General features: G+C 42.4%; 1 protein-coding gene across 1 annotated transcript in view; it reads right to left on the bottom strand.

The window, feature by feature from the left end:
* Nucleotides 1-608: 608 nt before the first annotated feature.
* The window catches only part of ipo8 (importin 8), a gene marked incomplete in the record, with an annotated part of 477,409 nt that continues 455,837 nt past the window's right edge, over nt 609-22,180 (bottom strand). The window contains 1 exon segment of the mRNA XM_037695763.1: nt 609-915. Coding sequence (XP_037551691.1) covers nt 609-915 — 307 coding nt within the window.

The raw sequence follows: 22,180 nt of genomic DNA, 5'->3' as shown, positions 1-22,180 counted from the left end.
TTTAACTCCATCACAGAACTCTCACTCTTAATGGTGAACTAAAGTTCATTAAAAGTTCATTAGCAGGATTTTGGACACGCCCCCAGAACCTGTCCTGAAGTGCGGTGGAAATGCAATGTGTAAAGAGTTGATCTGAGCAGGGATGAGTAAGAGTGGTGGAAAAGGGGCATTAGAGTTACCAATCAGCCTAACATGCATGTTTTTGGTCTGTGGGAGGAAATCGGTGTACTTGGAGAAAACCCACGCATGCACGGAGAGTCTTCAAACTCCACTCAGAAAGGCCCCCGGTCGGGATTTGAACTGGTGACCTTCTCACTAAGAGGCAACAGCTTTACCATTTGAGCCACCATGTTCTCCAAAGTGCTACTCTTTGCATCAAATTTTAGCAATGAGACTGTTAGAGACATATTTGTGTTGGTTAAGGTCATTTAGCTTAGGGGGCCATCTTGGATTGGGTTGAATCCAAAAGTGAATCAGTTGTAGTTGTACAACCAATGTTTACTTTCAGCATATTCCTGATCATTTTTTCTAAAACTACAGACAAATGCACACACAAACACAAAACAATATTGCCTTTTCGTCTTTGGGTAATTAAACAGTGATGGTGATTAAACTTCTGATGCTGTAAAACAACTACAACTGTAGTTTGTTTTTCTGCCTTGTCTAATTTTTGCTTCTATCATCTTCAAACACTGCAGATGTTTCTCACCATTCTGGTCTTCATCCTGAACTCCTGTGTGGGCCAGTGGGTTTGGTTTGTTGATGAGACGTGAGGCATAAAGGTGTTTAAGACCCAGGAAAAGGAGCAGGAGAGAAGGAATAATCTGAGCAGCTACTCTTTCTAAAGCTGCTGGCCGACTAGGTAGCTCCATTAACACACTCAGGCCAATGATGCACATCTTACGGTCATGGAGTCTGAAGAGAGGAGTGAAATAAGAAAAAAAAAACTTTGGATTAAACAGTTGTCATTCACAAAATGAGTAGTAAGGACACAGATGGTCACACCTGAGTAGAGTTGCATTTGGGCCTAAAAAATCTGACCGGGCCCAGCCCAAACCCATATCATTTTTCTGAGCCTGACCCGAAACCGACCAATTAACTGTGATTAAAGGCCCAAACCCAAAAATAAATAAATAAATTAAGCTTTTACTGCTTTTGTAAGCAAATCAGTTTGACATGATTTAAAAACGTATTTCAAAGAAAGAAAGATATAAGATTTCTTGTTTATTAACAAGAGTCAGCGGATTATAATAGTTATTATAATATTATTGTTATTATGGTTATTAATAGTCAGCGGACTTGCACAGCTGATGATCTAAATTGGGTTGTCTGCTGCGCATGTCCGCTGACACAGCGGACGAGTCCAGTTAATGTGGGTCGCTGGCAGTAATCCGTCTGGACTCTTGTTTTTTTTACCTCTTTCAACCAGCCGGTCAGCATGTGGCCAAACAGCCGTGTGCGGCTGGTGATCCAATTTGGATCGTCAGCCACGCATGTGTCCGCTGACACAATCAAAAGCTCAACACGGATCCGGCCTGCCCATCCAGCACAGTATTTTGTCTGGGTGCGGGCCCGGGTTAACAATGACAGTCCTACACCTGAGATGAGACAACTAATATAAGACTTATCAATTTCAAACAGGTAACATATCATTAGGACTGGACTGTTGGAAGAAACTAGAGTGCACAGAGTGGCGCTTGAAAGTTTGAGAACCCTTTAGAATTTTCTATATTTCTGCAGAAATGGGACCTAAAAGTAGACAAAGAGAACTCATTTAAATAAATGAGACAAAAATATTATAATTGGTCACTTATTTATTGAGGAAAATGATCCAATAGTACATATTTGTGAGTGGTTAAAGTATGTGAACCTCTAGGATTATCAGTTAATTTGAAAGTTAAATTAGAGGCAAGTGTTTTCAATTAATGATGATGATCAGGTGTGAGTGGGCACCCTGTTTGATTTAAAGAACAGGACGTATCAAAGTCTGCTCTTAACAACATTTGTGTGGAACAAAGGAGATTTCTGAGGAGCTCAGAAAAAGAGTTGTTGATGCTCATCAGGCTGGAAAAGGTTACAAAACCATCTCTAAATAGTTTGGACTCCACAAATCCACAGTCAGACAGATAGTGTACAAATGGAGGAAATTCAAGAGCATTGTTACCCTCCCCAGGAGTGGTGGACCAACAAAGATCACTACAAGAGCAAGACGTGGTGGGCGAGGTCACAAAGGACCCCAGGGTAACATAAACAACTGAAGGCCTCTCTCACATTGACTGATGTTAATGTCCATGAGTCCACCATCAGGAGAACACTGAACAACTATGGTGTGCCTGGCAGGGTTGAAGGAAAGAGTCACTGCTCTTCAAAAAGAACATGGCTGCTCATTTGCAGTTTGATAAAAATCACGAGGACAAACCAGAAGGTTGTTGGAAGAATGTTTTGTGGACAGATGAGATCATAGGAGAACTTTTTGGTTTAAATGAAAAGTGTTGTTTAGAGAAATGAAAACACTGCATTCCTGCACCTTATCCCATCTGTGAAATGTGGTGGTGGTAGTATCATGGTTTGGGCTTGTTTTGCTGCATCTTGGCCAGGACGACTTGCCATCACTGATGAAACAATTCTGAATTATCTCAGATAACTCTAAAGGAAAATGTCAGGACATCTGTCCATGAACTGAATCTCAAGAGAAGGTGGATCATGCAACATGGTACACACCATGTACTGAATGCAAATATTCACATACCAATATGCAACATTGGATCCTTTTATTCAAAAAAAATAAATGAACAAGTATAATATATTTTCCTCATTTGTTTAACTGGGTTGTGCAAATATCATGTTTTAGGTCATATTTATGCAGAAATATAGAAAATTCAAGATTTCACAAACTTTCAAGCACCACTGTACATATACAAAAATAAATAAAAAAATACAAAGTTCACATGAAAAATGTCCCAGCTGATGTTGCTGTGAGGGAGTAACACTAAGCATTGACTTAAAAAGGAAAAACATTGATTGGCTTGTTACATTTGTATCTGACGGTAAGATATAGAGTCAGAGTCAGACAGTTTTATTTGTCATACACACCACATGTGGTACATGTGGTGGGACAAGATTATGTACACAGGGTCCCTGTTACATCCCACAAGAAAATGTAAAAGAAAAACAATAAGATCTAAGATATGAACTAAAAAAACTAAATATACACTAAGCACTAGTAGCATGAAAATAATAAAAACAATATGCCAAACAGCAGCACGAACATGAGTCTGTGAGCAGATGAGCACGAATGAATGCAAACAGATCAGCAGCAACATGATGTGATTTTTCACAGTGATTATTCTGATTAGATAGTTATGAGTCTAACAGCTTCAGGGTAGAAGCTGTTCCTCAGTCTAGTGGTTCTACACTTAATGCTCCTCAACCTCCTTCCTGAGGGGAGCGGGACAAAAAGTGTGTGTGCTGGGTGAGTGGGGTCCTTCATGATGCAGATGGCCCTCTTCCTGTATCTGAAAGTGTAGATGTCTGTGATGGTGGGGAGACTGACTCCAACATCTTCTGTGCAGCCTTCACCACTCTCTGCAAAGCTTTTCTTTCTGCAGCTGTGCAGCCTCCATGCCACACGTTGATGCTGGAGCACAGGATGCTCTCCACTGCACACCTGTAGAAGGAGGTGAGGACTGAGCTTCCCAGACCAGCTCGCATACAGAAGCTCGCATGTAGAAGGCAACAAGTGAACGTTCTGTCTTTGAAGAATAATTTAAAGAATTTAACCATGGTCTACTTGTGATGAGTAAAATCTTCTCAACAACTGCAGCACTTACAGGATGTTTCTGCTCTGCAGGGTTCAGAAGGACAAATTAAAAGTGTTCCTTGAAAAGCTGCAGGCGGGTTAATGGGTCACAGAGGCTCACTGACCCATGTAGTGAGTGAAGACTGACATTTTTCTTCCTTCCTATGTTTATGTTCAGATTCATAATGTTTCCAAAAAAACAAACAGTAGGCCGATGTCCGCCGTCGCTAAACGGACTGCACTTATCTAGCCTTGTCTATCTTATCAAGATACTCAAAGTGATTTACACTACAATCGGTGCCCATTTACCCATTCATACAGCACTCTATTATACCTATACAAACTAATCAGTGCTTAATATCACATTCATACACTGATGGGACACACATCGGAGGCAATGAGGGGTTCAGTGTCTTGCCCAGGGACATTTTAGCATGTGACTGCTGGTGGAATCAAACCCCCAACTCTCCTATTGGAGGATGACTGCTCTAACCACTCAGCCACAGCTGCACCTGAATGTTTGTAGTTTTTGAGATGAGTGTTTATCTGGACAAGAATTGAACAGGGAATGTAAGTAAACTGTACTATTTTTGGTGCAAGATCAGTGTTTCCCCTAGTTTACTTGCCTTGGCAGGGCGCTCATATATTCCATGATTTTTGTTGACAGGGGGATAGGTGGAGATGGAGACATGTCTGTGTTGCGTGTTGTTTGTACCAATAGTTTTCGAACGGGGGAATGGGGGGGGGGGGGGTAGAGATGGTTCAGAGTGAGGAAGACGGAGTGCTAACTCCACAGTCATAGCTTTTTAGCTAGCGCGTCTGTATTGCTAGTTTAGTGCTATGTCAGTGCCAGCAGTATTCGATGGGGGGTGGGGGCGGGGGTGGGAGTTCAGTAGGCAGGGAGCTTGGTTCTGTTGACAGGGTGGAGCTGCTTTTATAATGGTAGGGGGAAACACTGAAAACACTGAAGTGGTTATGAGTTACAGTTTATTTAGGATGAGAGGTAGTTTTTTTTTGTCCGAGGCAGCACAGAGACAGAGCCTGGCGAGTGGAGGGAGTAATTTTAGCCATGACCAGGCATAATGGTGGAGCCAAGGGATGGCCAGTGGTGATTACCAAACCATACCAATACCATACCAATTTAATTCTAAAGCACTGACACAACAAGAAGCAGCCGTCCGAAGTGCTGTACAAAATTAAAAACAAACAAAAAACAGTAAAACAGTAAAAACACCTAAATATATATATATATATATATATGTATATATATGTATATATATATATATATATATATATATATATATAAGAAATAAATAAATAAATAAAAAATAATAATAATCAGAACATCATAAGTAAAAGAATAAAACATTAAGACACAGATGTTGACTCACTCTAGGTTAAAAGCCAATGAAAAAAAGTGTTTTTAAACGAGTTTTAAAAACAAAGTGATGGGGCCTGCCTGACCTTCAGCGGCAGCTCATTCCACAATTTAGGAGCCAGAGCTGAAAAAGCTCTGTCTCCTCTGGATTTATAAAAGTTTTTTGGGACTGCTAAAAGCATCTGGTCAGAGGATCTAAGAGCACGTGATGGTATGTAAAAGTGAAGCAGTTCAGACAAATAAGAGGGACTAAGACCGTTCAAAGACTTAAAACAAACAATAGAACTTTAAAATGAATTCGAAACTGGACAGGAAGCCAGTGAAGGGACATCAGAACTGGAGTGATGTGCTCACGCCTGCCTGTACCAGTCAAAAATCGTGCAGCAGCATTTTATACCAGCTGTAACTGTGAGAGCGAGGCCTGGCTAACTCCTATCAACACAGAGTTACAATAATCCAGGCGTGAAGTAATAAAAGCGTGGCTTACCGTCTAAGGCCCTGTACACACGTAGCCGGATATCAGGAAAACCGAATAGTTTATCATGCGGTGTGGCCTTTCATCCACACGTGAACTCCGGTTGATGTAACTATAAACGAATAATAACAAAAACTCCGACCAAAGTGGAGATTTGAGAAATCTCCTCTTTCGGGTTTGCGTGTGGACTTTCGGAACCGGAGATATGCGCATTATGTCTGCGACAGATGGTGCAGCGCGGCGCTGACGTCACATGTGCGACAATTGTTTTTGTTTGCCCATTCATTCGGAGGGAAAATGACTGCGTTTAGGGAAGTACTAATTGTAACGCTGGTTCAGGCAATTTTTGCTTGCTTGTTTTTACAAGCACAACTGCTCCAACACGGTATTTAATAGTAGTTCAACCTCGCGGTCTGTCCACACAAACGAACCTCCAGGCGCCATGATTCAATACTAACAGGAAGTTGTGGTTGCTTTGAAGGGTTGTGATTGGCTGATATACGTTTCACCTTTGCACTACACTGCCTCCTATGGGTTGGGCATATTCTTTACAACGCTCTGTGGTGAACATCACCGGGTTCATGTAGACAATCATTTTCTCTATCCGAACATGTATGTACGGCGATAATTTTTTGCGCAGATATTCGTTTTTCAAACACCAGGCTACGTGTGTACAGGGCCTAAGTGGTGTCTAGAAAGGAGGGGCTTGATTTTGACAGGCGCCTCAGTTGAAAAAAAGAGGACTTAAACACATCATTGACATGGCAGTCGTTTCAGGCAGGGGTCCATTTTCACTCCTAAATTTGTCAAAATGGATTTTTCATATGGGGCCAAAGAGGAAAAATCCAAGGTGGAGAAACTGCTAGGGCCAGAGGATTTAAAGACCATAACCTCAGTCTTCTTTTCATTAAAATGGAGGAAATTAAGTGCCATCCATCCTCTAATGTTATCAAGACAGTCCAGGAGAGACTGAGTGGAGCCATTTTGTTTCAGAGGGAAATAGACTTGACAGTCATCTGCATATAATAATAATAATAATCATTTTATTTAAAAAGCGCCTTTCAGGACACCCAAGGAGACTTTACAGTAAGAAAATACATAAAGAATATAAAATACATAAAGAATATAAAATACATACAGCGAAGTTAAGGACAAGCGAGTCTAAAGAGATGTGTTTTCAGAGCAGTCTTGAATAGAGAAAGAGAGGTGGTGTTTCGTAAGTCAGGGGGTAGAGAGTTCCAGAGATGAGGGGCAGAGCAGGTGAAGGCCCTACTCCCCATGGTGGAGAGGCGGGCAGAAGGTACATGGAGATGTAGTGAAGAGGAGGATCTGAGAGAGCGAGAGGGGATGGAGATGTGTAGGAGGTCAGATAGGTACGGAGGGGCAAGGTTGTGGATAGCTTTGAAAGTGAGAAGAAGAATTTTGAAGACGATGCGTGATTTAACTGGGAGCGAGTGGAGCTGCTGCAGGACTGGAGTGATGTGGTTATAGGAGGAGGTTTGAGTGATGACACGGGCAGCTGAGTTCTGGACCAATTGCAGCTTCTAAAAAGAATTGTTGGGGGAGGCCATAAAGAAGGGAGTTGCAGTAGTCAATCCGAGAAGTCACAAGACTGTGAACAAGGAAGGCTGTGGAGTGGAGTGTAGTATGTCAGGACAGCTTTGCTGTGGACACACTACTAATTAATTATCCTTAAAGCTAGTTCAAGCACAAAGAATATTAATTGTTTAATTACAACGGATTATTTTCTTTTTTGAGTTAAATTTCTGCCATGTGACCGAGATAACTGTGAGTGGATTGTTTAATCAGTGACATGAGACGCCATTTTATCTTTGACCTATCAGAATAAATGCGGCCATTTATTTAACAGAATCTAAATTTAACATCAAAACATGTACACATTGATTTGCTGATCTGTTTCTGATTAATAAACTTGGCACGCTTTACTAACAAGACAACAGAACATTACTGATCGAGGCCGATTCAACTCTGATGGCATCGAGCTTGATTACTGGCGAATAGAAAAGTTAAAGAGGAGAAATAGAAGTTTAAAGATTTAAAAAGGAGGTTTAGATGGAAGCTATGTGTGAAACCAGAACATTGCACCCTTCTTCCAACATCCCGCTCAGCTTTCCGGTACACTTCAGGACGTGCAGCGACTTTTTTACCTGAGATGGGGGATCCCTCCACTCCGGAACAGAAGTCCATTAGTACGCTCCCTTTACAGTGTCTCCGGTTAAAGTAGCTGGGGTCATCAGAAATCGTCACAAAGTACTCGGTTCCACCGAATAAGCTTCCTTAGAAGTGGAGCATTTACTGCTCGGGTTGAGTGCACAGCGATGCGAGCTGTGACTCCGCTAAATGGAGGGACCCCTTGGCACATGGTCCCATCCATCCGCTGCTTAAGTGAGTCTCATCTCTGACCGAAAGTTCCAGCAAGACTTAGAAGAGACTAAGACTCATGAAGACTAAGACTGAAGACTTAGCCCTAAGACTTAAGACTCCGACTGAGTTCCAGCATTGAACTCCAGGACTGCACTTCAGGACTGAACTGAGTTCCAGGACCGAACTGCATAGTTCCACGAAGTGTTCCTTTTAAAGGGGTATACACTTCCTGTTACGTGGTACTTCCTGATTGGTTGAAACAACCAGCAGGGGGGTGTTTCTAGTGATGTCAAGAGGGTCACTAGAAGTCAAAAGACAGCAGGAATGTTTACGAACGGTTAGTACAGACAGAGAAATATTATGACGACGTGAGACAAACGTAGGTTCCAGTTGAAGTTATTTACTGTCTGCTAGTTTTAAAAACAAGACACTTCGTTCTAATAACTCATCTCTGTTTGTCTCTGACTTTCGACCGACATCACTACTCCTCATTCAGACAGAAGACTAAATGCACACTTACTTCGTAAATAGGCATTTAACTGTATTATCAAAGTCTAATGAGGTTTAAAAATCATTAATACTGTTTCACAGTTGATTTAAATGAGTGGTTCACTTTAACATTTAGAAATGGTATGAACTAAACACACATTTGATTATCAAGATATTCTAAAATAGTAATGATAATATAAAAAAGAAGAGTGTTCTTTCAATTGATTAATTCAGGATACAATTAAATAGTCGCTTGATGAGATAATTTGTATTTCTGGATTCAAATCAATGAAATAACAGTTCCTGTCCCCTGAAGGTCTTCAGAGACAGGTTGAGGTCGGAGGTCTAGTTTACTACAGGGGTGTGAGAGAAGGGCGGAGACGGTTAATATTTCGGAGATGGAAATAGGCAGACCGAGTAACATTGTTGATGTGTGAAGTAAAGGAGAGAGTGGTGTCGAGGATGACACCAAGACTCTTGACCTGAGGTGAGAGGGATAGCAGAGAGTTGTTAAGGGGGATGAGAAGATGTTCTGATTTTGAAAGAGTTTTTGGTACCAACAAGAATGATTTCTGTTTTGTCACTGTTTAGTTGTAGGAAATTGTTAGAAAACCAGTGATTTAGCTCATTGAGACAGTCAGTGAGGATGGAGGGTGGGTGGGTGGAGTTTGGTTTTGTTGACAAGTAGAGCTGTGTGTCATCAGCATAACAGTGAAAATGGACACCAAATTTGTGGAAGATGTGACCTAGACCTTATATAAATGAAACTGCACACCATGCTTTCTGAAAATAGAACCCAGTGGCAGAAGGTAAAGAGAAAACAGGAGAGGACCAATAATAGAGCCCTGGGGTACTCCCCAGGGGAGGGCAGCAGAAGCAGAGGTAAAATTATCCATCATCACACTGAAACTTCTATCAGAAAGGTAGCGAAGTTACACTGCAGAGCTGAGCCAGTGATGCCCACCCACTGCTCCAGTCTGGAGATGAGAATGTCATGGTCGACTGTGTCGAAAGCAGCTGTTAAATCTAAAAGCACAAGTAAAACACAGTTTCCAGAATCCAGTGCTAAAAATATGTCATTAAAAACCCTTAAAAGTGCAGATTCAGTGCTGTGGTACATTTCAAAACCAGACTGGAAGACCTCCAAAATTTTAAATTAATCCAAAAATGCCTTCAGCTGCATGTAAACAATTTTTTCCAAAATTTTGGATATAAAGGGTAACTTGGAGATTGGCCTAAAGTTTGACAAAGATGATGGATCAAGGCCAGGTTTTTTCAACAATGGCTGCACCACAGCATGTCTAAAATTGCTTGGTATCACACTAGACATCAAACTGCTGTTGATCACATTTAAGATAAAGGAGCCAACAGTAGAAAATACCTCCTTAAGAAAATATGGAGGAACAACATCAAGGGGAGAACCCGATGATTTCATACTGGTGACAAGTTTTTCTAAATAGGAGAGGGAAATAGCCTCCAAATGATCAAAAACAGCAGGACAGGGGACCGGGATGGAAGGGTCAAGGGATGGAAAAGAGATACAAGCCCTAGTGTTAATAACCTTGTCCAAGAAGAAATGAAGAAACTTATCACAAAGTTCTCTGGATGCTTCAAGAGGGACCGGTTCATGTGCATTGAGGACAGTGTTGATTGTATTATAAAGAACACGGTGGTTGTGAGAGTTAGCAGCAATAATGTCAGATAAATATTTCACTCTGGCTGTTTTCACAGCTAGTTGATATCGACGCCAACTCTCTCTCAGTATATCAAAAGAGACTTGGAGTCTGTCCTTTCTCCACTTGCGTTCATTTCTCCTGCATTCCTGTCTAATGGCACGGATATGGTCACTCAACCACGGGTCTGATCTTGGCTTTGATCGCCTGGTTTTAATCGTGGCCACATCATTCAATACAGTATTGCATAAAGAATCAAAATATATGGAAAGCTCCTCAGTGCTGAGAGACAGAGAGCTGTGACTCTAAACGATTAAAGACAGTGGAGAAATGGGCAGCAGAGGACGAGTTAAAAACACGGCAGCATCAAGCAGGAGCATAGGACTTCACAGGTTTAGAAACAGGAATAAAATCAAATAAAACAGGCATTTGGTCTGAAAACAAAGCATCACCAATTTCCAAGTTAAAAATAGATAAACCATAAGATAAAACAAGGTCCAGAGTGTGTGTACGTTCATGGGTTGGGCCCTTCACTGACTGAGTGAGGCCAAAAGCATTCACTACATCTAAGAAATCCTTCACCAGTGGCTTTCCAGTGCAACACACGTGAATATTAAAATCTCCAAGAATTAAAATTTGCTCATATTTGGACGTAAAATCACCCAAGAAATCAGAAAAGTCCCGTATGAAGTCCTTATTATACTTGGGAGGCCAGTAGATGATGGCACACAGAAGCGGAGGAGCGCAGCCCAACTCAAACATGCTCAGTTCAAAGGTAGACAATGCAGTCGGGAGGGACAGCTGCTTACAGTCAAAACTTGATTTATAAATAATCGCCAAACCTCCTCCACGACTCAAGGACCTTGGGGTATTAAAATATGAGCAACCTTGGGGTAATAGTTCTGAAAAAACATTGGACTCACCCGGAGAAATCCAAGTCTCAGTCACGCAGAGAAAGTCCAAACCATGGGACGAAGAAAAATCCTTCAGGATAAAAGTTTTGTTTGTAACAGATCTTGCGTTTACCAGACCTATCCTGATGGGAACTGGGTCCGGCGAAGCAGAAGGAGGCGTAATCCGTGCAAGGTGTCGCAGATTTCCAAGGTTGGAACCTCGCCAGCGCAGATGTGGAGGAGTGAGACGTGGAGGAAAGAAGCGTTGATCCGAGTCGTTAACAGGTACCAGCCAGGAATCAACACGGTCCAAGGAGCGCCGAGAAGCACACAGTCCAGGGACTGATCCAAGCTGGGAGAGGAAGATTCCCGGCGATTTTGCCAAACCAGTCCTCAGCTTCACCAAGAGCCCGCCGCGTTTACCTCGACGCCGGTGATGCCTTCTCCGGCGAGGGGGGTGTGGTGCCCGACACAAGTAAGATGGAACTCTGGCCAACAGCGGGGTCAAACAATCGTGCTTTTCTTGACAGTGATAGAAAACTTTTGTAGTAGGCAGACGAAGCCCCAAAAGGGTTTGGCAATCATACACCAGTAGAGTTCACATCAGAAAAACAGCACAGAAACAACAATAAAAACAGAAAAACAGCGAGCGGTAGACGACTCGCCAAACACTGGTGCCATCTTGCAGTGTTTCTTCTCTGATTGGCCAACATAGATTATTATTCAGTCACCCCAATCAGAAATATACTTTTAAGCAATATAAAAACTAGAAAGCATAGCTTCCTCAAATGACTGTGGTGGTTGGTTTACACACAGACATATGGAGGTGGCCCTCTTGGATTTTGATGTGGCAACCCAGTTTTTCAGAGACCTTCCTTACACCTAGATGCAGCTACACACCAAAAAGGAAGTTGGGACGTTGCTTATTTTTAAAGTTATTCAGCTCACAAGGCTATAACATATATATTTATGATGGCAGCCATCTTGAGTTTTGATCATTTTTAAAAGGAAACATTTTTTTATGCTTAGATGTAGCCAAACAAAATAGAAGTCAGTACCTCACTTAATTTTCAAGTTTTCATGTATGGTCTGAACAAGAGCAGACTCGGAACATAGATGGCAAGATGACGACGACGACAACAACAACAACAACAACAACAACAACAACAACAACAATGACAACAATGACAACAATGACAACAACAACAAAACAATTAATCAAACAACTCTTCAAGACTTCTTGACTGGCAAATTACTCACAAGGAATGGTGAACACAAAGGAGACAGAAGAACACCACAAGAATGACACTTCACAAACAATGAACAGACAAAGAGTGGACAGAGCATAAATATATACAGACACAATTATTGAGGGGAATAGGGAACACCTGGGAAAAGAGAGCCAAACACAGATGAAGGAAATTATACAAAGGAGAATAACAGGCAGGAAGACTGAACTAAAGAACCAGAAAAAACAAAAGGTAAGAGAAAAAAAACGAGAAACCTCACACTGTGACAATCATGCTCAGAAAATTATGAATAAAGTAAATTCCATTTCCTGCATTCTGGTGTATTTTAACAGGTTGTTAAACATCTATGTTTACCTACATAAGTAAACACTTCATTCAATAACTATTTTCGAGAGCAACATTCATTCAACCTTTATTTAGACAGGTAAATCCCATTGAGCCTCGAGGACTCATTTACAAGACAGATCTGATTTCAACAAAGAATGATGACAACAATGGACATTAGCAACAACAGTAGACAGTTATACAAAGGCATACAGATTTTTTTTTTTTTTTTTTACAAATAAGATGGCAAAAAGAGTAACAAAACAGCTAGATTATAAGGCAAATGAAGAAAACGAAAAACAGGAACATGTCTGCATTGGTCCTTGCCAGGAGTCCAACAGATTTTTAAAAGCCACTTAGAGGTCAAGGTCGAGAGCTTCAGGTCTTTTTGTACGATATTCCAGGAAACAGGAGTGGAGTAGGAGAAGGCTATTTTGCCAAGTTCAGTCCGCAATGAGGGAACACTGCAGGTAATAATGTCCTGAGAGAGTATGCTGTAGCTGCACTCACGCAGAGACATGTAGGAGGAGATGTATGAAGGCAGGAGACCAATAATTGATTTAAAGATGAAAATGTACCAGTGAGAGAGTCTGCGTGAAGTTAATGATGTCCAGTTAACCAGTGAATACAGGGTGCAGTGGTGGGTACGATTATCACATCCAGTTATGAATCTTAGTGCACCATGATAGACAGCATCCAACATCTGCAGGGTTCTTGTCTTGGTAAACTGCCGGAACCAACACAGTGCTAAGCTAGTGGCGCACAATACAGATGTGTTAGCTCGCTCTGTGCTTTTGATGTGCTTTGCCTTTTTGCTCTGCCTGCTGGTTCTGCTCTCAGCTTCGGAGCGACATGAGAGTTGGAGCGTTTTGTCTGCTCTGCGGTGCTGGAGCCTTCAGAACTGCACAAACTGCAGTCGGTCCATCATACCGGGCCCACTGCTCCATTCCAATCTGGAGGGTGTCTGGTTTGAAATCCCTTGTCTCTTTTCATATGTAAGGGTCCTGAACTCTATGGTCCTGAAGTTTATCCATCCCCATCATTTTCAGAACTTTGACTATTTGGAGCCGTTGAATCATGTTAATGCATCTGGATTTACCCATCCCTGCTAACTTCATTGCTTTTGGGTTCTACAGGGCTTAAAGTGAAAAAAATCCTGAGCCTGAAACATTTTTTGTGGTGGTGATAGAATAAAATCATGACATATAGCCAACGTTTATTAAAAACGCTCTCTGAAAAGTGCAAACAACTGCTTTAAATAACAAACAATTCAGCTTCAAGTAACAATGACTTAAATGAGGTTTCATTGTATTTGAACTTAAACAACGTAAAATATGTACCACAGAGTACTGCCCCGCAGCAAAAAAACTCACAAAGACTCACCACATTGAACAGACACATTTCAGTCAATTAATTTGCAATAAATTTAGAATACTCAATATCACAATCTAAAAGGAAGTTCCACAGAGCTGTTTTTAGGACTCCCAGCGTTCTAAATAACTTTTAGAACAGGAGCTGGAGTCATTTCACAGCACCAGCACAAAGATGTTTTGTGCAGTGAAAATGTTTTTGTGAACACAGACTTTTTAAACTCTGATGAAAATGTCTTACCAGCATTGACATCAAAAGCATTTGTAATGAGCGGGTGGCAGGCACACTGGTGGGGGGCGGGGGGGGGAGGGTCCTCCCTCAGAAAATTTTGAATAAAGTAGATGCTATTTCCTGTATTCTGGTGTATTTTAAGGGGTTAATCATCTATGTTTACCTACATAAGTAACTTGATTCAATAACTATTTTAGAGAGCAACAAGAAGTAGCCTGACCAACAGCTCTCCTTGTGTGAATAGAACATGCTCTGCTCACCTCGAGCATCCTAACACCCCCACCCCTGTTGACAACTGCCGGCATTAACGTAGCGCTAATATAGCATGCCACACAGAAGCGTCTCCCCCTCCTCCCCCCACCCTGTCCACAAAACCCCCCTGAAAGATGAGTGTCCCCTGCCAAGACAAGCACCCTGGGGAAAAGCTGCATGCAGTGTGGAGAGTTGTTGAAAACCCAGAGTGAACTTTTAGTGCTTTGACTATTCAAGTGGAATGGATTTGTTCACAAAGAAATGCAAACAGCGCTGGGTGAACTAATATTTCATGGTAAATGTGTGTGGGGGATCCAAACAAAAATTTTTTAAAATGTGAGGGGGATATGTCCCATTCACATAATTGATGTGATGCTGCTTACCAGCATCACAGGCATGGAAAGTGACTTAAAAAAAGTGATTTTTTTATTTTTTTAAGTTGATCTTTTTTAAGTCATTTGCTCTGGTGCTGCTACCCCAGCAGATGATGGCAGAAGAGATAGCACTCTTTACAACAGACTTATAGAAGATATGGAGCATCTTGCTGCAAACACTGAAGGACTTCAGCATCCTCAAGAAGTACAGTTTGCTCTGTCCCTTTTTGTAGATGGCTCCACTGTTGCATTTCCAGTCCAGTCTGTTGTCCAGGTGAACCCCAAGGTATTTATAATTTTCCACCATCTTCTTCTCCCATGATGGAAATACGGTTGGACCTGTTCCTGTTTCTCCTGAAATCTACAATCATCTCCTTTGTTTTGTTCACATTCAAGATGAGATGATTGTTTCCACACCATGCCACAAAGCGGTCCACCAGTTCCCTGTACGCAGCTTCTTGTCCATCTCTGATACACCCGACTACTGCAGAGTCATCTGAATATTTCTGCAGATGACAGGAGTCTGTTTTGTACTGAAAATCTGAGGTGTACAGAGTGAAAAGAAATGGTGAGAGTACAGTCCCCTGTGGTGCTCCTGAGCTACTGACCACCTGGTTAGACACAAAACCCTTCAGTCTCACAAACTGTGGTCTGTTTGTCAGGTAGTCTTTGATCCAGGTGATTGTTGAGGCCTCCACCTGAGTCTTCTGGAGTTTCTGACAAAGCAAATCAGGCTGGATTGTGTTAAATGCACTGGAGAAATCAAAGAACATGACTCTCACAGTGCTGTCTGCCTTTTCTAGATGACAGTGAGTTTGCTGAAGCAGGTGTATGATGGCATCTTCAACTCCAAGTCCACGCCAATAAGCAAACTGCAGTGGGTCCTGATATGTGCCTGTTTGTTTAGTCAGGTGGGTCAACAAAAGTCTCTCTAGGACCTTCATGATGTGGGATGTCAGGGCAACAGGTCTATAGCCATTGAGGACTGATGGGTGAGTTTTCTTTGGCACTGGAACAAGGCAGGAGGTTTTCCAAAACACTGGAACCTTCTTCTGGGTCAGGCTAAGGTTGAAGAGGTGCTGCAGAACTCCACAGAGCTGCTCTGCACAGACCTTCAGGACTCTGGGACTGACACCATCTGGACCTGCAGCTTTACTCTAGTTCAATCTCTCCAGCTGCTTCCTCACCTGAGTTCTAGAGACGCAGAGGGGGGAGGCAAAAGTGGTATCAGCATCTTCTGTTTTGGTTGAAGACCAACATGTAGAAGAAGAAGGGTCCATGACCAAGGTGGTGGATAAAATATTTGAGGTGTGACAGGACAACCTTGGGTCAAAGGAGGGTGGTATATCTGTTTGGCTGTGGGCAAACGAGGAGGATGCTGAGCTTATACCTGAACTGAACCTATTCAAGAACAGGTTCAGTTCATTGGCTCTGTCCAGGCTTCCAACCTTCTGATCCTCCTTCTGCTGAAGCCTGTGATATTTTTCATCACTGACCACACCTCTCTGATATTGTTCTGCTGGAGCTGAGATTGAGTTTCTCACACAGTCTCACTCAAATCATTGATACCCCCAACAGACCAAACAAAAATGCCTTGAAAGATGGTCTATTTTAGACCACTTTTTAACAAATATGCCGCATAAAGTTCCTACGTTGGGTGTTTTTGCTGATGATATGAGTGGTCGACATCATCAGAGACACTAAACTGCCTCGCATCAAGCCCAGAATAATTTAAAAATGAAGCGTTTTAATGAACAGGCCTTTCTTAGAACATAGACATAGACCTAACATAGACCAGACTCACCTCACCACCTGATGATGAGCATCTCAGCGTGACCTCAGCAGAAGTAAGGAGTACCTTCAGGAGGATTAATCTGCACAAAGCAACTGGCCCAGACAACATCCCCGGAAAAGTGTTGAAGGAATGTGCTGATCAGCTCTGTGAGGTGCTGGCAGACATCTTTAACACCTCACTTACCCTGGAGACAGCTCCCACCTGCCTGAAGACTGCCACCATCATCCCAGTCCCAAAAAGCTCTACAGGGACTGGTCTGAATGACTATCGGCAAGCGGCCCTCACCCCGATAGTCGCTAAATGCTTCGAAAAACTGGTCATGACTCACATCAAAACAACCATCAACATCAACGAGGACCCTCATCAGTATGCATACCGTGCGAACCGATTAACAGAGGATGCCATCTCCTCTGTGGTCCACACTGCGCTCAACCACCTGGTGCAAAAAAACTCTTACGTCCGTATGCTCTTTGTGGACTTCACATCCGCCTTCAACACCATGATCCCCAAACCCTGATGGACAAACTATCCACACTAGGACTGAGCCCCTAAATTTGCAACTGGGTACTAGACTTCTTAACAAACAGACCACAGTTAGTGAGGATCCACAACTTCTCCTCCTCCACCATAACCCTCAGCACTGGCTCTCCTCAGGGATGTGTGTTGAGCCCCCTCCTGTTTACTCTGCTCACGTATGATTGTGCAGCTACCCATCCAGGCTGTCACATTGTAAAGTTTGCAGATGATACAGCGGTGGTGGGATGCATCACAAACAATGATGAGTCCAGCTACAGGCAAGAGGTGGAACACCTGGAGAGCTGGTGCAAAGAGAATAACCTTCACATCAATGTGAAGAAAACAAAGGAGATGATTGTGGACTTCAGAAGGAACAAAAACATCTACACCCCCCTGAACATAAGAGGATCTGCGGTGGAAGTGGTCTCCAGCTACAAGTACTTGGGTGTACACATGAACAACAACCTCAGCTGGAGCAATAACACCACTAGCCTGATCAAGAAAGCTCATCAGAGACTCTACTTCCTCAGACGGCTGAGACGAGCTGGTCTGGGAAGCTCAGTCCTCACCTCCTTCTACAGGTGTGCAGTGGAGAGCATCCTGTGCTCCAGCATCAACGTGTGGCATGGAGGCTGCACAGCTGCAGAAAGAAAAGCTTTGCAGAGAGTGGTGAAGGCTGCACAGAAGTCTGTCGGAATCCGCCTCCCCACCATCACAGACATCTACACCTCCAGATGCAGGAAGAGGGCCACCTGCATCATGAAGGACCCCACTCACCCAGCACACACTTTTTGCCCCACTCCCCTCAGGAAGGAGGTTAAGGAGCATTAAGTGTAGAACCACTAGACTGAGGAACAGCTTCTACCCTAAGGCTGTTAGACTCATGAATCTCTAACTAGAATAATCACTGTGAAAAACCATATCATGTTGCTGCTGATCTGTTTCATGTTGCTGCTGATCTGTTTCAATGTTGATGTGTTCATGCATGCACATCTGCTCACAGACTCATGTTCATGTTTGTGCTGATGTTCAATGTTTTTATGTTATGAGTGCTTAGTGTATATTTAGTTGATGTTTTTCTTAGTTCATATCTTAGATGTTATTACTGTTTTTCTTATACATTTTATTGTTGGATGTAACTGGGACCCTGTGTACATAATTTCGCTCCACCACATGTACCACATGAGGTGCGAATGACAATAAAGAATCTCTGACTCTGACTTCTTGGAGATCTGTTTTATTTTGGCTGGCAGTGTCTCCTAACTAATGACGTGAACACTGCTTGGAACTACTTTCAGAACAGTTTCATCTACTTTGTACATAAACATGCCCCTTTTTGCTAGTTCAAAATAATTTATTTATTTATTGTTTATTTGATAGGGACAGATACAATAAACATAGATCAAAACAATCTAATGCCTGCATCACAGTGTATATAGCCAAAGCTAATTCGCAAAACCCGTCCATAAAAAGATGAGACAGGCCCTGGTTTACTCCTGAGTTAGCTGACCTCCTACACAAGAGAGATCAGCTTTTGGCTACAGCCACACATTTCATTTTATAAGTTTATTTGATAGGGACTGACACACAAGAACTTAGACTAGCTGAATAAAGCAGCAGTCCCATGCATGTATCATGGTGCTTACAGTGTGAGCCAATTTGCACCACTTGTCCCTAGTAAAATTCTGGCTCAGACAGTGATTGGTTGTATATTTGACAGCTGTGGAATCATTGTATAGCTTCCATCAAAGACGCAAAATTTTACTACTTCTTATCTCAGACCTCTAAAGATCTAAATTACCCTAAAAAGTTCTGGAAAACCATCAAATCACTTTCTGGAAGATCTCATTCATCTGACCTGTCACCACAACAACTTGTTAATTCTTTTCCTTTCAAATAAGCACGAGATCCTAAACTGTTTCAACAGACATTTTGTTGCTTCTAGTATCTTATTTGCCACAATTACTAATGGAAACCAGGCATTTCTCCTTTAAAAGCCAATCATCTACAAATCAAATCTCTCCTACAAGTCAGTCCTCAGTAAACCACACCTTTTCATTTTCACTGTTTTCTGTTAAGGAGGTTAATAAATTAATAAAAGGTCTAGACCCTAAAAAATCTGCAGGCCCTGTTGATTTTTTTCTCCTTATTTCTTAAGGCTAGCCACACACATCATCGCAGAGCTGGTGTCTCACATCTTTATTCTATCAATAAGCCAATTTTTTTTTCTTGCTACTCTACGGTGAAACCAGACGTGTTTTCCCTCTCTGCCCCCCCACCCGCTTCCCTGTTGCGCTCTTTTGTCCTGTGAACCCTTAAAAAAGCCTCTTTTTTTTCCTGCATACCTCTTAATTGGAAGGATCAGCTGGTCTCTCAACAAAATCGATCAACTTCTCCCGACAGGAGTCAGGGTAAGGAGGACCCTCTAAACTCTGAAGGACAAATTGGATTCATGATGACAACTAGATTCTACTGTTTGGTTGGTGAAATCTGGTTGTCTACAAATTTGTGTGGCGGTGTTGAAGCTTGACAGTGCTCGACTGAATGTGGAGCTATGACAGGGAATTGGAGCAGCTGTATCAGGACTGTGATCTCCCTGGCAGCACTCATGAATGGTGGGAATAATCTGGAGAAGCTGTGAGCTCGACTTTTGTAGTAATGGATCAATTCGTCTGTTTTGGAGTTTCCATCAGAGAATATGTACCAGCGAGACTTTAAAGGCAGAAACAACAATTACGAGTTCTGCCTGACCCAAATTGTGGCCTTGACGCCGGACTTATCTCAACTCCTCCTGGAATGTTTTGAAAACAACAAAGATGCTTTGACTGTTTCCTCACCCCTCCCTTCCCCAAGGCCATGGACATGTAACAGAACCTCATCTGAGCTGAAGATGAACGCCACCTCTTATCTGGACAATGGCTGAGGGGAGGCTCTGGACTATGCTACGTTTTTCCCTTAAAAATTCAATGTTTTCACCGCCTATATGTAAATGTATAACGTTTGTTTATGTTGCTTTACTGTGGTAGGTTTTTTGATGCCTCAAATTGTGCCCTGTCTAGGACACGGTGTGAGAGATCTTTTTTTTATACTGTCTCTCCTCGTGTTTTCTTTCCTTTTCTTATCTAAGCAAAATATTATTCTGAATAAGAATAAGAAGGCCGCGCTAATTATTTTAGCCACAGCTTCGTGCACTCTGCCCATCTTCGGACGACTGTACGTACATATTCACGTTGTATCTCGGTGCAATGCCAATAAAGTTTATTCTGATTCTGAAATACCATTCCAAATGCCTGGAAAACGGCTTTTGTTCTACATTTGCTGAAGGGAGGTGACCCCACAATACTGAACAACTATCAACCAATCTCTAAACTCTGTATTCTTGCTTAGGTCTATCCATCCATCTATTATCTTCTGCTTGTTCCGAAGTCGGGTTGTGGGGGCAGCAGCTTGAGCAGGGAGGCCCAGACATCTCTTTCTACACCCACCTCTTCCAGGTTTTCTGGGAGGATTCCAAGATGTTCCCAGGCCAACCAAGAGACACAGTCTCTCCAGTGTGTCCTAGGCCTTCCTTGGGGTTTCCTCCCAGTCGGACATGCCCAAAGCACCTCCCTAGGCAGGTGCCCAGGGAGCATCCTTACCAGATGCCCGAACCACCTCAACTGGCTCCTCTTGATGTGGAGGAGCAGCGGTTCAAATTCATGTCTCTCCCGGATAACCGAATTTCTCACCCTATCTCTAAGAGAGAGTCCAGCTACCCTGCGGAGAAAACATTTCAACCGCTGGTATCCACGATCCCATTCATTCGGTCACTACCCAGAACTTGTGACTATAGCTGAGGGCAGGGAAGTAGACCGACCGGTAAACATAAAGCGTTGCCTACAGCTCAGCGCCCTCTTCACCACAACAGACTGGTGCAGAGTCTGCAATACTGCAGACGCTGCAACAATCCATCTGTCAATCTCACAATCCATTCTTCCCTCAATTAAGAACAAACCCCTGAGATATTTGAACTCCTCCACTTGAGGCAGAACCACGCCCTCAACCTGAAGAGAGCAAGCCACCCTTTTCCGATTGAGGACCATGGCCTTAGATTTGGAGGTGCCGATTCTCATCCCAGCTGCTTCACACTCAGCTGCGAACTGCTCCAGTGAGAGCTGAAAATCATGGCACGATGATGCCAACAGGACCACATCATTTCCAAAGACACATCTGTGTCAAATAAGCACAAGATTCTGAACTGTTTCAACAGACATTTTGTTGCTTCATGTTCCTTGTTTGCCACAGCTACTAATGGAAAACCAGCTACTTCTTCTTTAACCCAAAAATCTACAACACATATCTCTCCTACAAATCAGTCCTCAGTAAACCACACTTTTTCATTTTCATTGTTTTTGTTTAGCGAGGTTAATAAATTGTTAAAAGGTCTAGATTGTAAAAAATCTGCAGGCCCAAATGACCTTCCACCTTTTTTCTTAAGGTTGGTCACACACATCATTTTAGAACCGGTGTTTCACATCTTTAACCTGTCCATAAGCCAAAATACCATTCCAAATGCTTGGAAAATAGCCCTTGTTCTACCTTTATTGAAGGGAGGAGACCTCACCATATTCAACAATTACTGACCAATCGTTAAACTCTGTATTTTAGCTAAGGTCATAGAAAATCTGATAAAACTCTCAAAAGTAGTTGGATTGTTTTAACATCTTACCTCCCCGTCAATCTGGTTTCAGGAAACAACATAGCCAATGACTGCTTCGCTCAAGGTTTTTAATGATGTTGTTTAAGCACTGGATGCTAAGGATTATTGTGCTGCACTTTACTTAGACCATACTAAAGCTTTTGAAATTGTGGACCATGACATCTTATGTCATAAGCCCACAGAAATTGGTTTCTCAGATCACACAACTGATTGGTTCACTATCTCTCAGATCAATCAATCAATCAATCAATCAATCAATCAATCAATCAATCAATC

Source organism: Nematolebias whitei, chromosome 22 (assembly GCF_014905685.2).
Source record: "Nematolebias whitei isolate Nwh7 chromosome 22, NemWhi1, whole genome shotgun sequence".
Classification (NCBI taxonomy): domain Eukaryota; kingdom Metazoa; phylum Chordata; class Actinopteri; order Cyprinodontiformes; family Rivulidae; genus Nematolebias; species Nematolebias whitei.
The sequence above is the reverse complement of the archived record's forward strand: the minus strand, read 5'-3'. Positions and strand labels throughout refer to the sequence as shown.